This window comes from Lissotriton helveticus, chromosome 3_1 (assembly GCF_964261635.1).
Source record: "Lissotriton helveticus chromosome 3_1, aLisHel1.1, whole genome shotgun sequence".
Lineage (NCBI taxonomy): Eukaryota > Metazoa > Chordata > Amphibia > Caudata > Salamandridae > Lissotriton > Lissotriton helveticus.
The window spans coordinates 1,498,549,356-1,498,566,438 of NC_136061.1; the positions used below are offsets into that span (position 1 = coordinate 1,498,549,356).

The 17,083-nt window shown below is 45.6% G+C and overlaps 1 protein-coding gene across 1 annotated transcript in view; it reads right to left on the minus strand.

The window, feature by feature from the left end:
• GRIK4 (glutamate ionotropic receptor kainate type subunit 4) overlaps nucleotides 1-17,083 on the minus strand; it is a 596,594-nt gene that overhangs the window by 104,388 nt on the left and 475,123 nt on the right. The window contains exons 12-14 of the mRNA XM_078683930.1: nucleotides 6,403-6,512; nucleotides 3,957-4,130; nucleotides 2,643-2,808 (exon numbers count right to left, since the gene is read on the minus strand). Of these exons, the coding sequence (XP_078540056.1) occupies nucleotides 2,643-2,808; nucleotides 3,957-4,130; nucleotides 6,403-6,512 (450 nt within the window). The remainder of the gene's footprint in view (nucleotides 1-2,642; nucleotides 2,809-3,956; nucleotides 4,131-6,402; nucleotides 6,513-17,083) is intronic.

The following is a 17,083-nucleotide window of genomic DNA, read 5'->3' on the forward strand; positions in this document are numbered from 1 at the left end:
TTACTAGGTATTTCAATCCGCCTATCATAAGCAGAATAATTGTCTCATTATGTGGTTTATTTAAAAGACGCTAACTGCAACCCCAAAATAATATCTACCATCAAGTGTGGAATGTACCACACATTTTGAGGCTGATTAGAAAAAAAGGGGCGCTCAACTATGAGGGAAGTTGAATAAGGATAATATTCTCGACCTGTACAGTCAGGGCTAAATGAGCTTTAGATCCATCACGCTGGCAGCAGAATACAAAGTTCCCCAGGAAGAGTGTGACAACGTGGAGCGCGGAGTTGGTATAGTCAGTACCGTGACTGGAAGGGTTCCCTAGTCGGAACTTAGAGAGCCTCACACACCCAGAGTATTAGGTGTGGAACACACCCTTACTGGAGGGTGTCCAGTGTCATCATCGACTCACTGCCCCTCGTCAGACCGGCGCTGCAATATCTGACGGAGTAACCAAAAGGTACTCTTTTGACGGGGTTCTTTTAGTTCCTTGCCGATGGTGGGTGTGAGTGAGGATGAAGAAAAGTTTAGTCAGTGTAGATCCATCAAACATGGCCTCATTTTTCATTTTGGGTCCGATTTGACTTTTAGGTTTTCTTGAGAATGGTGCTACATGCCAATATGGCGTAAATACTCCTGTGGCTCCAACCACATGGAAGAAAACATCTACCTGAGAGTCAAGGCAGCCTGAGGAGATTGCCATGCATGTGCCTGTTCCTCCTCATCTTCACTTCCGGTCCCGTGAAATGACAAGGGTTCATCTGTCATTAGTGCAACAGACTCAAAGGCCCCGAGCCCATTACTTTGAGGGGCCCATGGGTTTGAGGAGCCCACCACACCCAATTATTACTTGCTTTTACTACCTAGCCAAGGGGATAGTGCTATTTTTGTGTCTTTGGTCAGGGCGCTTTGAACTGATGTTACGCTGTCCGCTACTTCTTATGTCTCCGATCTTCCTCGGACTTCTATCCTTACTGTTAGTTTCTCTGCTCATCTCCTTGTCATAGCGGCTCTCCGGCTTTCCACCTGCAGTCACTGTCTATCTATCAGTACCTGACCAGTCATAGGCTTCCAGTTTGTTACCAGCCCTGCAACCCTGTTGTGTCACACAGACTCCATTTTGGAATGGGGAGTTCCTGAAATTTCTTGTCATTCTCTTTTGCCAAAGCCTGCTCTGCTGACATCATCTAGTCTCCCAATTGCCTACCCGCAGTCTCCGTCCCCTCCTTGTCTGAAGCTCTATCACCTCCTTTGCTTGTTTTAATTTGCCTTTCTTGCCATAACACTCCCACCCGAAGCGTCATGTCATGGGGCCCGCAATCATTACATACATGCGTGACCAGTAAGAAAGGAAACATAGACCTGCAGGCGTGTATGTAGACAACTAAGCGGGAGCATCTACTGCTTGTATAAAGTCATTCAGCACTGCGGAAGATTTTGTTATGATGCAGTGGCCACAGAGAGAGACTTGGGCATGTCACGATAAGGCCCCTTTCTGTTTGAATGCAGACTTCAAATTAATATGTTGCGAGAAATAACCTGCCTGCTCCCTGGGGCTTGGTGAACATGGGGCCTCCTGCATTTATGTTCACAAGCAAGCAGCCTCTGAGTGACATGCCAGTGCAGAGTTTTACATTGGCGTGGAGGGTCCCCAAATATTCATAAGGGTTGTATGACATTACAACGCGGGCTTTTACCCCGCGTGCCATTACAAAGCTGTTTTTACAACGCAAGTCATTACAACGACTTGCGCTGTAAGCGCTGGATAGTGGAATAGTTTAATTTTCTATTCCAACTCCAGCCCACGTTACAGTAGGGAAGGTGTTGGAATAGAAAATTAAACTATTACTTTTCCAACAGCGCCCTCCAGCGCAAGTCGTTGAAACGACTTGCATTGTAAAAGCAGCGTCGTAATGGCAGCGCGTGGTAATGCCCACGTTGTGATGGCTGCTCACCTTCACAAGCCTCTTTTGAGACAACATTTAGCACTCTAACATTATTGACCCCGGTTCTGTTACCATTCCATTTGAAGTGTGTTGAAGCGGCAAGCGGGAGCATCCTCGCCCACCAGCCTGTGGCATCAAAGAGCTCCAAAGGGCAGGACAAGTGGAGTGCGGGTGGACTGCCCTTTAGAGTAGGGCCAACACTGATCTTCAACTATTTAGTCCCTGTCTGTAATGACACAACAAACAAAAAATTGAATGAAATGGAATGCTACCTACAGCATTTAAGTGGTTATGATTTATTCTCACCTTATGTCCATCACATTTTTGTTCTTTTAAGATCTCTTTATGGCATGACCCATGGCTGATCTCATTATTCGTTTATTTAGGCATTTTATAGAAGCTAGAAGAGCACTTTTGATGACTTCTGGTTCATGGAAGTCTTGAATGAGACATTCAAGAAGTCTTGAATGAGACACTAATTTGGAATGTGAGAGGCGTTTATGTGAAGTGTAGCCTTTTCCAATGTTGTGCAGTCATGATCCTTTTCCCGATTAATTCTCACTTATCAAAAACTTATATTTCAACCCCCTTTAAGGAGTGTCTGGCATTTTCCCTACCGGTCAGACAGAGAAAGGTAGAGCAGCAATGCCGTTCTCTACAAGCCGAGAATCCCCCGAAAACCACAACATCATTTACTTGGAAGAAGGTCATGCTGGAGCCGCCATGGATGGTCCCATACTCGATCGCCGTCTGATCCGCCAAGTCGTCCACCGACTCAATGGGCACATCCATGCGCTGGACTGTCAGGAAGGCCGCCAGGTTGGCTGTGTAGGAGGAGATGATGATCAGGGTGAAGGCCCACCTGTAAAGAGACGGAGAGGCATACCAGTAATGCAGAACATAGCGCATACTACTTGTCATCTACCTGTGTCTAAGCATCCATAATGGATTGGACCTCATTCCCATTGGGATAAAGTGATCTGTCTGGACTCACAGTTTTGGTCAAAAGAGGGAATATGAGTTGTAAACTTGGGTTGCCATGGTCAACAGTAATCATTCTGGCACCATCTTTATAGTACGGTAGAAGGAAAATACAAGGTACTGACACAGAGCTGCAAGAAAGATGTAAGTCTAGTCATGGAGTTAGGGCTGGATTCAATGTTTTTATTGCCCTTCGTGAAAATGTCCATGTACATCTCAGCGCACCGCCCATTACGCGGTAACACACACATAACTGTTATAAGCAAATGCAATGCCATTTTTTATCTTTTGTAAATACCTTGTATCTCTTCCACATTCAAATTAATAAGTGATATTGGCACTCACTCGAGGTGAAAGTATCTAAAAAGAAACTACAATTGACCGTGCTTAACATATCTAAAAGGTACGCTTTTTAATGCCGCTGAGAAAAAAAAGTAATTCTGTTTGTATTTTTTTTTTAAACCGTAATTGTTTTTGGTGCAACTGCCACCCAAAACTGTTACCTTCTTAATAAAATAAAAGCAGTGCATGCTTTTTACTCTTTGACAGTACACCAAAAGGTGCCATTGAGAAGCTTAAATGCGCCTAAATAGCACACTTGTTGTTTGAAAAATAGACATTCTAGCAACAAAACAATAAAGCTGAGATCAGTTGATTCCATTGGATGCAATATTTTGCATTCCCTGTGTTTTAGTGCAGCTCCAGTCTTGGGTACGTACTGATGTGACCAAGTTTTGGGACAGGCCTTGGCTAGAGCATGGGTTATATACTTAAGCACCAGACTCCATTTTATTCTTACAGGATGTTACACCTCTGCCAAAGCAGAGCATTGTGAAGCAATAATATGGGTCCCACATAGGCATATCAAAAGGCCAAGTGAATGCATAAAAAACCACCAGTATGAATGTCTCCAGATCTCAAGTAGCTCCTTCCGGAGTTGTCATTCAAAGCCATGCCTGCATAGGGGCTGTCACAGGACCACTGCAGAGCCGTAAGGCAGGGGACGCAACAGAGTTTAATGAGCCTTACCAGACACCGCTGACACACCGCGTGGACAGAGCGCGTGGCGCGATAGTCGATCCCTGCTGCATGAAGCCACCGACTGGGAACCAAAGGCTGTTCCCCAGCGAGTACTGGTTTACCACCAGGTTACATCTGCCCTGTGCACAGGGGTGAGGGCTGTACCACTCGTATGGTGTTAACCTGGCAACACAAGAACAAGAAGTCAGAGAGCTCGAGCCTCGTACATCACGTGCAAAGTATGCAAGCAGCAGACAATTTAACTCAACAACGAAATAATATCGACTGTAGCAAACTAAACACAGTGGCCCTGATTACAAGGTTTGAGGAGCGAAATGAACACATAATTTATGCATTCATTTTGTTGTGCATTATTATGTCATGTTTGGTTTTATCTCACTTGGTTTTATCTGGTGTGGGAGAGCCAAACACTGAGGTGATGGCTGCAGCAGCAGTAGTGAAGCCTGATTACAAATGTTTAATTTCTAGCAGAGGGAGCATTGAAAGATCCTCTTGCTAGAAAGAAAAACCTTTCCATTCCCTCCTGTACACCCCTACCCCATCTCCACTTCTACACCCCTCCCACGGGCCTGCGCATACATTTAACATCTGCTCACAGCAGGTGGTAAATATATGCAGTAAAAGTGAATGGAATAGTGGATTCTGTGTGGTTTTACAACCCAAAAATCGGTCCCACATGGTTTTTTCTCATTCCATTGGGTTTTACTCAAAATTACACGGTGCTGAGTTGATTTTATAGGACGGAAACAGAAAAATTGCATGTGGTTTCATGTGGTTTAACTGCGGACCCAGTACTGTGCAATTCTGAATTAGGGCCATTATCTTCTATAAATCTAGGGGCAGATTACTTGGAGTTCACGCAACGCAGTGTGGCAAGTCAATCTGCTGTGCTGCATTGCATGAATGGGAGTGAGCAGAAAAGTGCCATATCTAATGGGTTATGGAGCTCTTAAGCTTTCTCCCTGCGCTTGCGCACATGAGGTTGTCTAGCGCCAGTGCAAGCACCATGCACTGTGGAGCCAGGGTGCCTGCCTCTTTTTTTTGTGCAGGAAGGTATACCTTCCTGCACCACAACATTCCTTAAGGAATATTACAAGCATATTTCTCTTTCTGTGTCTGCTACAGAATGCGGCATACATATATGCCTTTCTGGTGAAGGCGTATCATTTTGAAGCATTACCAGGTTTACTAGCTTTAGTAAATCTGGGAATGTGCCAAAATCCAATTGTAGCTGTATAGGAACACCCATGCGTCACCCATGCAACGCCTTCCCAACACAAGGCAATGCAAGATAGCGCTATGCGCTGCCTTGTATTACTTTGTATAACCCAGTTATGAAGCGTTACATCACATAACGTACTGATCTGAACTTTTATGGCGGGCACCTCGGTACAGAACCTAACCTAATTTAAGTCTTGATTTATATCTTGGCTGCAAGAATACTCTATCACAACTGCCAAGATAATGGTCCGCCTACCCAATTTAGTTTTGGGTTGACCACTGGTCTAACCATAGCAGAAACGACTCTGTCTTAGCTGCATTTACACCTCTCTGATGGCCCAACAGAGTAAGGGCAATCGGAGGTTGACCTCTAAGTCCGCTCACCTGGTGGATATACAGGTCAATTTCCACTGCCCATCATCTCCAGGAAATCCCTGCCTCAAAGGGGCAGTGAAAACTGTCTAATGCTCCTCTCGCCATGGGCTTTAACTTCCATGGCAAGGGGGGCATTTAAAAAAAGAAAACAGTTTGACGAACAGCCCTGTCGTGATGATGGAGCCATGCGTCAAACTTTTAAAAAGCGTTGGCAAGAAACGCTGTGGCCACGATTCCTGCCAAAGCTTTAGAAATGACCGCCAGCTTTACTCCGTCGCCCTGATGGAGTAAAGTCCATCCGTCAAAATCCAAATCACCCCCTTAATTATAATCTCTGATGTAAAAGCTCAATTGGCTGTTGGAAATAGTTTGTGTTTTTTAACTTGCTAGATGTAGTATCCAGCTGCATAAAGTCTAGTGTTTCAATACTGATGTAACCCACACTAGACACCCACCCACCACAGGCGTCGCCAGTCAGGTGACCCTGTCAATAAAAGTGGGCCGGGCGCACGTGCCTGGGCCAGTTATCGCACCATACGATCCGTGTGTCTGTGTCCTTGCTTCCATACCATGTGGGATTGAGGCCCGACGTTACACTAGACATAGCTTACTGTTTGTGTAAAACAACGTAGTGCCTCAATTAAAATGGTCAACTCTGGGAAGTATTTTAATTTAAATGTAACAAATTGAATCTAAGGACAGTAGGATAGTCGGACAGGGGCGTTGTAGGCGTCTTTCTATTGTCATTCTACCTTTGGATTAATTCTCTACAATTCATGAAGTTCCTACATATGGACACTTGATGGCGCGAAAGGCCAAGAAACCAGAAGCCCATTACCTTGCCACTAAGAAAAGCACACAGCTGACGGCTAGGTAGGCCAGCAGCATGAACAGCCACACACCAGGGGAGAATGGGTCCAGGAAGGAGAAGTATCCAGGTTTGCGACCCTAAAAAAAAAACAAAAAAAAACCGCATTATTTAATGTTTGATCTATCCAGGTGTTTTTCAGAGCGCGAACACGACCCTGAGGGTACTCTGAGCGCTGTACAAAAAATCAATTTGCAAGCACAGAGATAAAAAGAGACATGATTATTATATGTAGATGAGAAATGATTATACATAATCATTACACATTAGGTATTCTTTCAACACGAAATATGTTTGCTTGCAATAGGGTTTGGGGGAGGGAAGTGTCCACAGCACGGATAATGGACGAAAATCCAAACAGCAATGGCTAGATGACAGTGATGAAAATCTCAGAACAGGAGACTAGAATTCTAATCCTGATTTCCCTCCTCACAGCAACGTGTGATCCTGGGAACCCCGCTCTTGATTTCCCTTTGCTTACATTTCCTCTTCTGAGAAAACTGAGCATTTAGAAAACCGCTTAATGGTGGTCTTTAAAACTATGAAAAACATATTTGATATTTACCTAATGGTCGCGCGGGCCTCCCCATAAAGGTCAGTTGTTTTGCTTGAATTTCGGGACTGTCAAGCGATCCGTTGTCATGGATACCAAATTCTATGGCGCCCTCGCAAGATTTTAGATTTACTGCTAGGAGGCTGTTTGGACTATGCTAGTGGGCCATTGTTCAGCCCTAACAACCTCGGACCGCCTGCACAGACTCAACAAAAGGGAGTAGTACGATGAAAGTCCGTTTTTTGGGATATCACTGGCACTGCAACACCATTTGATACACACAAAAAAATACAAAAGATTGTATAAAGCGCATGGCTGCATCCAAAGAGGCGTCCTGGCGCTGGAATAGGCAACTGATCAAACCAGAGGATAGGAGGGCAATACATCAAAGATATGAGGCTTCAGAAGCTTACAAAATACTAGATCCGTGGGCGCAAAGAGTCGAAGGCAACGAGTTCCAGAGTTTGGCGGTCAAGAAGTGAGTGAGCACCTTTTCTTACCTTGTGGACCTTAGGAACAGGTCAAAGTTTTTGTCCATTGGAGTGCAGTGACCGCCCCTGTTGGTAGCGATGCAGTCTTCTTAAATATAAATAATTTTTTTGTTTGCAAGCTCTGAAAGTGAATATCCGAGCTTTGAATTTGACGCGACTAACAATAGGCAGCCAATGGATCCTGTGACAGATGATCGAGCTGGGATCTTCAGGATCAACTGAGCTGCCGCGTTCTGAGTATAGCGGGTATGGTGGTAGAACTAACTAAAGGCAACTTGCACACTCTAGCTTTGAGGTTACCAAGGCATGAATCATGGATTTACAATTTTCCTCAGGAATCAGATGGAGCAGCTTTCTGACGGATTTCAGAGTGAGTAAACAACTGGCTGACACTCCTACCCAAGCATCCTGCCTGACCGCATCACTTGGGCCATTCCTAGGTGAAGAAATGCAAAAACTGGGGTGGAGTTCCCCAAGGAGTGGCAAAACCACCCACTCAGTCCCTCACCTTGGAAGGAAATCCTGGGGCTGTCCCGGTATTTAGTATTTACAAGTTTCATATGACTTGGGAACCGTACACAGGTGCTCTGCACCCCTACAGCCACTTCTCATAAATCAAAGTTTGCTCCAACACTGATACCCACCACAAAATGGACACCCTTGCTCGCCCCCCGGTTTCCTTTTCAAGAAAAAAAAAAAAAAAAACACGGTTTACTGCTTCTAGTCTGACTCAATCCCACCACCTTATTAGGGTGACCACCTGACTTCAGGATTATACAGACACTGTTTCCAGTTCTGGGCTTTTGTTTGACAGCTTAATGCATTCTGAGTGTTGGAGTTTTGTTTTACTTCCATTGAATAAATTAAACTAATAAATCAATGGTTTGTGGGTTAAAAGCTCAGGGCTAGAGATAGTGTCTATTCCCAGAGTCAGTTGGTCACCCCTCCCCTTCTATGTTAAAACTCAGAATTGTTAATGTGGGTTTCTCCCTCTCAAGTTATTACCACCCCACAGTATCCTGAATGAAAGTGATGAAGGACATGTGCTTTCTAGTGCAAAAGGTGTTAATCTCTTTTGTTACCTTGGTCAAGCTTGGCAATATATATTTGCACTATGCCAAAGACAAACTGAAGAATAACTTTTTGATATTGTATTAATAACTCTTTTGGATATCTGATTACTTATCCCAAGGCACACCACCTGAAATGTGTAACCACAGGGAAGTAAAGAAAGGGCCTTTGACAGGGTCACTGCGTATTCTCACCGAGAAGCAGCTGGAAACTATTAGAATGTTGGTGCCATGTGTTTTTATTTGGACCCCACGTGGAAGTGTGCTCTTTAACGACAGAGTCCCAGGGCGCTAGCGTTTCTCCAGCCTTAGCAAAGCCCTCAGATGCAGGGAGCTGGGCAGGTCAGTGTTGTTAATCGCTCATCCTTTCTTTCCTTGATTGGTCAAATCCAAGATCCTTCCACCAACAAAAAAATCCCATGCAGACTGAAGTATGGAGGTTATCCTTCAGCTGGCCTTAACAAACATTATATTATCAATTTTTTCCAGAGATACTGAGGTGGTCCATGGACATAGGTGCCACAAATGTGACTGCCCACCTCCTGCTCGCAGCGTCTCTTTACAGGTTCCAAATGCCTCAATGTATGGAACGTAATGGCCCTCTGACCGTGGGGCATAAAGCTTAATAACACAAATTACCAGAGGAGTAACCACGAATTAAGTAAATAAGAAAAAATGGAGACATTAAAAACCTCCTTCAGTCAGATATTGCAGTTCCCTTAGAGAGCCCTAGATCCGAATTCATGCCAGAAAGCTTCTAAGGAGGAACTGAATCCCCTACCTGATATCAGAGCTTGCCAGAGAGACTCGCCCCTTTTCATGTCATAGCTCCCCTCTCATCTCACTTTTGAGGAGATTGGGCATCCACCTATTTCCAAAGCCACACAGTCACAGGCTTCAACATATAACTGTCAGAAAAGGGCAGAGGTCGAACTGGATGAGAACTATTAGCTTTTTGTAAACATCATTCATAGCCTTTTACTTAAAAAAGGTCAAGGAACTGTTAATCTTGACTTTAATATGCTAGAGGCTGAAGGGGAAGGAGGGATCTCTTCCTGTGTACAGAGAAGCGGATGGGTGGCTAAAGGGGGAGTGGGGTGTAGTGAAGTGCCCTTTTTTGCATGGTTGCTCCCACTTTTTGCCAAACTGTTGATGTACTATGACTCAGTGTGCCCTGGGTTCTTGCCAACCAGGTACCCAGGGCCTATCTTCTTTCCCTAAACTGTACTGTTGCAAAGCCCAATTGGCAGCTCTCCTGCCACATGTAAGTCCCTTGTAAAAGGTACCATGGTACTAAGGGCACTGTGACCAGGGAAGGCCTCTAAGGGTGGCAGCACTTATTGTGCCACACTTAGAGGCCCTGTACCTTTACACACACTACCATTGCAGGCTGCTTATTTTGGTGCAAAACAAAGTGAAGAGTCGACATGACACACATCCTTGTGTGCCATTCCTACAATCTACTGCCCTGGCATAGGTAAGCCACCCCTCTAGCGGGGTGCACTATGCCAGTGATGAGGGTACAGGTGCATCAGCCCTGTACCCCTACAGTGTCTAAGTCAATTTGTAGACATTGTAAGTGCAGTAATGCCATAAAGAGTATAGGGTGCTGGAGTTTGTCATTACAAACTCCAAAGCACCATAATGCATTTACTGCAAAACTGGGAAGTTTGGTATCAAACTTCTCAGCACATTAACCCATACTGATGCAGTGTGAGATTTACTGAAATATGCATTCAGGGGACATCTTAGAGATGCCCCATGAAAAAAGACCAAACTCTTGTGTCCTGGCTGAGTGGCTGCTTGCCAGCTGCCACCACCAGACATGTTTATAGGCCCCTGGGTCGAGAGTCTGCTGCTCTCGGGGTCCTGGAAAAATGCACATCCTGGGACGAGGTGCCAAGCCTCCTCCCTCAGGATGGGCAGGGTCCACGAAGGGGAAGCTTCAAAGACTTGCCGCCTTTGTGAGCTACCCCAGGCATTTGCGGCTCCCAGCAACTGGCCCCCACCGGTTCTGACCCCACTTTGGGTGAGAGAATCAGCTGCAAAACCAAGTTAGGAGGAGAGGTGTGCCCCCCTTTGCTAACACCACCCCTCAGGTGGGGGAAGCGAGGAGAAGCACAACTCTCAGTCCCCACCATCTTGTAGATAGGGGGACCCAGCCAGCAAGAGTGAGGCTTATGCCCACCTCCCACTGGAGGGTGGCATAAAAGGTGGTGTAACCACCTCAAGGAAAGGACCCATTGGTCCCGAACTGTACCTACCTGTAACAACCCTAAATCTAGTATTAAGGGGCAACCCCAAACTAGGCCTCCTCAGACAAGAAGAAACAAGAAGAAGAAGGACTGAAGAGCTGTGCTGATGAAGAAGAGGAGGACACCAAGGGCCTTTGCCCCCTGCTCTGCCGGCCTGTCCGGACCTCGACCTGCTCCAGCCAAATCCTGCATGTCCTGCAGCCAGCAGCCCCCAAGAACCCAGAGGACCTGCCCTGCCTTCCCAAACCAAGACTTTGTCTCCCGTGAGCACCGGTTTTGCTCATTCACAGATTCTGACTCCGGCCAAATCCGTGAGTCTGCACCACTCTGCACCCAATGCCCACGACCCCAGTTTGACTGGCCCAACACCATAAGGAAGTCTCCCCAGTGATCCTGACCTGGGATCTGGTGATCCCTGACCTGCCTCGAGCCTCCAATCGACGCCTGCAGCGGCTTTCTGGAGGATCTCCCCGACCGTGACCGGAGCTGGTCAGAAAAAACAGACGCCTAAAGACACCGACGCACCCAACATCCCACGGCCTTTGGTGGCCCAACTGACAGTGTCCCAGCATCCTCAGGCATCCCAACTTACCTCACCAACCGGTGGTCGTCCTTAGAAGATCTTTGTCCCAGAGCCTGCAGTATTTGTTGCAACCGGAGAATCCCCATTGAAATCAACATGGCACCCAACGCCAAAACAGCACCCTGCACCCAGCCGCCCCTTTGCCTCTGCAGGTGCACCTTGTGTACTAACTCGGATCCCCCTGTGCCCTGAGCCTAACACCAGAAGCTTTGCTCCCACAACCTTGTGGCCTGCTCGTGAGCAGCCACCAACCGAAGGCCCCCTATTCCCAATTGGATAACATTGGGCCTCTGCACTCTGCATCCGGCTGCCCTAGTGCCGCTGATGGTGTTCTGAGAGTGCATCCTCGATCCTGGGGGAACCCTGGTTCTAACCCCAGAAACCAAGCTCTCACAACCAAGTACTTACCTGTAAACTGATAACATCATTTCCTCCCGTAGGATTGCATTGACTGCTTTTCTTTGAAAATTCTTTTAAGTGTGGAGTTAGTTTGTATTAAACCTTGAAAAACTACAAATGTACCCAAAAACATAGTTACCTTTTGTCTAGGAAATGTCCCAGTGTGATATCTAGGCATATCACACTGACTAGCAAAAGTAACTTAAAAAGTAATCCAAGAAGTAAAGTGTACAGTAATCTACAAAGTAACTAAAAAGTATTTTTGATTATTGATTTACCTGTAAATCAACCAACTGAATTTGAACCTGCATTCAACTGTAATTCACTGCATACATCTTGCAAAGTATTATTTCACTTACCTGCACCAGGCCTGACTTGGTTCTAGAAATAAAATAACTAAATAATATTTTTATACAAACAAAATTGGTCTGAGTTCAGTTTTTGAGTGTGTGACATCATTTCTTGCCTGAGTGTGTACAATAAATGCTTAACACTACCCAATGATAAAACCTTACTGCTCGCCCACACTACCAGAAATAGAGAGGAAGGTATTATCTACTTTTACCCCTGCCTACCTTTGGGGTTCAGCTGGACTCTGTGCACACTATACCTTACTTTGGTAGAGTATATACAGAGTCAGCTTCCTACAGGGTGCCCTTTTATTCTCTGCTTGGTATAGGGTATGATTTTCCACAGAAGTGTAAAAGTGCTAAGCCGGATGAGCACCGAAAGGTGAACTTATAGAGGACAATATTATCAGGAGGAAGCACCATGACTCCCTGTGGAACTATTGTAGCACAAGTGACAGATGTGAGGAAAAACACTTTATGTAACTGTACTGAATAATTTTGCATCTTGTCTTAATTAAGAGTCAGGCGACAGAAAGAGAAAGAAAATTAAGCAGATTTTTAAACATTGGCGTAGCAAGGGGGGGCGGCCCGCCCCGGGTTGCACGAGTATTGGGGACGGTGGACTACCCCCTTACCTGCGGCTGTCGCCAGCAATCTACCCCCACACCCTCCCTCCGCTCTTACACACGGCCATGGGGCATCAAATGCAGGGGCAGCCTCTAGCTACGCCTGCTCTGGCAGCTCCTGGACAGTCTGGAAAGCTATTTTGTGTGCTATGGATCTAAAGTGGAGACAAGTCTGCATTCAACTCTCCCTCAGAGTGAAGGGACGTAGTGTAATTTCATAGGTAATAAACTGAAAATACATGGGCAAGAAACAAAAAAATGCAAATTTTAGTTTTAAAATAAAATTAGACACACATTAAATTTATGAAGAATAGAAAGTCCTAATTTAATGAATACGGGCTTAATGGAAAGGAATGAGAATTGGAAACCAAAGGTTACAAGCAATACTTGTTTAATTTTTTTCGTCTGTTCTTAAAGGAACTTGAAACATGGGTTTATAGAGTTTACTAAAATGAGACAAGTGATAGGTAAAGACGAACAATACAGTACTCATTGACAAGCCATTATACTGGAAAACATGGAGACCGGCATCGGTTTCGAACGTAGGACGATCAGATTCATGTCTGATGTTCAGGGTACCCATAAGTAATACACTTACACACAATGAGGCCAGAGTTCATTTACATAGTTAGTAGTTATTCTGAAAATCTGGCATGGAACAAGCACTCCTGGACCTCCCTTGGACACTTTGGCATAGAATATGCACCCTCGAAAACCAGTGGTGTAGCAAGGGGGGACGTACAGCCTGGGTGGCACATGTTTTGAGGACGGCGGCCTCACCTGAACCCCCGCTCATACTTGCAACTTTCGCAGGGGCGGCTGCCACAGGAATCACCAGCACCGCCCCCTGCTCTTTCATACGGCCGCCGTGGGGCAGGGGCGGCTCTAGGCTCATGGCGGCCCTGTGCAGGGAGCGTTGGTAGGGGGCCCCGGAAGAGGGCATGAACGTGCGATGTCATAATTTCTCACAGTCAGAGTCAGCACAAGACTACAGTATTGGCGTGGAGGCCCCTGGGGTTTGGTGGCCCTGTGCAGGTGCACAGCTTGCACATGCCTAAGGCCGCCACTGCGTGGGGTGGTAAACGCATGGGCTGACATGGGAGGACGAAGGCCTAGCTGCGCCACTGAATAAAACATGTTCTATAAATTCGACAAACGCACAGGCACTCGTGCATGCAGGCCAACAAACATACAGGCATCAGTACACACTTAACTATCCACAGGAAGGGGGGGCTAGGGTGTACATCACTGCAGCACAGGAAGATGAGCTGCATTGGTGTACTGCCGCCGGGGAGCACTAGGCGACGCCTCTTGCAGCACTGCGTTGTGGACACTCAGGTGTGGGCTACTTGACAGCTCCCTCCCAGCAAAACGGTGACCTTCAAAGTGTGGATTTTTAAGAGCCCCAAATTTAGCAAAGGTGTTTAAACGTCAACAATCTATCTTCTAGAAATCAAATAAAACCTTTTTGGACTGTCAGTATTAAGTACACCTGGTCCTTATATTTTATGTGAAGTTATTAGAAGATGAAAGGCCATTAAAACTGTCACATCATTTGTCACTCTTTCCAACCAAGCATCTGGCACACAGACTCCTGCCCCCAGTCTCTCCCCCTCCCTTTGCATTTAATATTACATTTCTCAGTGCTTAATTTGGAACTAAATAAATAAATAAATAAAGTAAATGCCTGGGCACTTTTTAGGAGGCCAATGCAGCTTGCACCGGGCATTGTCCCTGCCAGTGCTGCCAATGGCAGAACAAACAAAACTACTAGCCATGACACTCCTACAAGTGTGACAATTTAGACTATTATTCCAGGCCACTCAAAGCTATACAAATGGTGGCGTGAGCAGCATGTATTATTCATATATAACATGGGTACTCACAAACATTTACCAGGGGGCTAAGAAGTTTGCCTAACATGTGATTGAGGGCTCCATTGATGTTAGGTGGGGGCGGTGGAGTGTAAGGTGGGCATAGGGGAAGCAAAGCATGTACATATAAAGGCTGAATTGCACACTATTAAGCAAGGAAACATGGGGTCAGTCCTGGCTTTCCCACTTGAATAAACTGTGTGATCCTAGACAATTGTTTTATTTCACTTTACCTTCTTTACCTTCTTTTTCTTCATTATCACATTTAGGAGAACCTTGCAATACATTACTTCAGGAAGTGCACTGTATGGAACCTTCTCTTGCATTGTATTTGCTAAACTATAATGTCATCCATGTATAATAGGAACCCTTGCCACTCAGGTGGTAAACATAGCAACTGACTTGCCTCTTAGTTCACTATTTGCAGTGTTGCCAGGGTGGAGGGGAAACATGAATGTTTCTAAATTCACATTTGCAAACTGACACTTTAAAGAAAAAAAATCTCTATGTACTGATATAATCTAATGTACTGAGACGAAACACTTCTGCATGTTAATGCAATACACTTTTTGAATTTTGAAGAGACTATCAGATTTTTATAGTTGTAACATGTCTTTACAAACTGAAGGTGTTCCTAAATTTAAATGGTGCACCACACCTTTATTACTTCCTTTAACTACAGTTAAGCTGCAACATCTGTTGTTGTGCTTATCTCAAAATTAGACAGACAGCACCACCATGTGGAAGACTGTCATAAGGTACCGGAGTGCCGGTGTTGAGAATTTAGTGCTGTGCCGAGCACTGGAAAGCACCTGCTCAAACTAAGCACTGCCTCCAATTAATCTCATAGCCCCAAGGAGAAACACATTTCCTATCTTCATATCCTACAGAAGGGGACGGTGCTCCTAATAACTACATTGTAACATTTATATAGCACGTACTACCCCATGAGAGGACACTGAAGCACTTGCCTACATGGCTAGCGTGTTACACTGCTTACAGTGCTTGGTTGCAAAAAATACTGCTGAGATCCCCATCCGTCCTCATTTGATGCTTTCACAACACACAGATGTGGCACCCCTATCTTGTAGCTTCTAGAGGACACCCATTTTTCAGGGTTTATAAAGACAGGAGAGCCTTTTTCTCATGAGATCACATACCTATTGTACACACTTTCTCCATTGGACATCATGCCCCCGCTCCAGGAGAAACCACCTTCTTCTCACCTCATCTTCTGTTGAGCATCTCCCCCGCTCCGCGAAGGCTCCACATTACCCATTAATGAGATTGAAAGACCTACCTGGTCAGACGCCGAGCAAGAAGCCAGCGCTATTAGAGTCCGCGGGTCAGAAATCCATACTTATTACATACATCTCAACAAGTGAAATTGAGAGAAATGACAGCGCCTTTTAAGGCTGTCAGATATGGTTATAGGTGATGCAAGCCAGGGAGTAGGCCTAGAGACGGAAATATTGGGGACAAACTAAATGTCAAATTAAAATGAGTGGCTAACCCGTGTGCCACGGTCCGGTTTTGTGCAGACTCTTAGCAAAGAGACCCTGCATTGTCTTCAGTTTTGCCTTTCTTGCATAAGACTACTCTGTCTTTGTTTTTGTGTTAAGCTGTTTGAATTCATGTACTCTACCTAGGTTCATTCCTGCCGTTGGGTGGATGTAAAAAGGTACAAAAGGGGGTGGTGATGGACGGAGAATCTAAACCAATCAAACACTCACACCCAGTCAACAGATCTGGGTTTAATCCATCACCGTTCATTAGCCCACTCTGCCACCCCAGTTCAGACATGGCCATATGCAAATCAGTCTGACCCTGTGCCTCATGGGATCAGTCCAGCCCGAACTGCCAAGCCATGCCTTCCCTGGAACGGAAACAAGCTTCCGAGGACCAGTTTCTGGCATTGCAGCCGTCTTCAGCCCGGCTTGCTTGAATCCAGTGGCAAAGTGAGCAAGGGACTCACGTCTGAGCATACCCTGCCAACTTAAGGCGAAACAAAATGGTACAAAAGGGGGTGGTGATGGACGGAGAATCTGAACCAATCAAACACTCACACCAAGTCAACAGATTTGGGTTTAATCCATCACCGTTCTTTAGCCCACTCTGCCATCCCAGTTCAGACATGTATGCACATGCAGTATTATGCAAGGCAAGCATCTTTCCTCTTACGTCACCTGAGCCTCATCATGATTTCCAGTCTCCATCTGCCGCTCTACATTTCCTTCAACATGGGGAGGGAATAAGTGGGGCAGATCATGTTTGTCACTGAACAGGAGTCGGACACTTTGTGAGTTTGCACCAAATTGTGGGGTCACTCAAAGATTTCACAGTGGAGCTCTATATGAAGAATCAGCAGCCCTCTTTATAAGCTCAGATCCCACTGTTCTTTTTAAAACTTTCCAACATTTAAAGGAGAGATAAACTGTGTTCGGCACGAT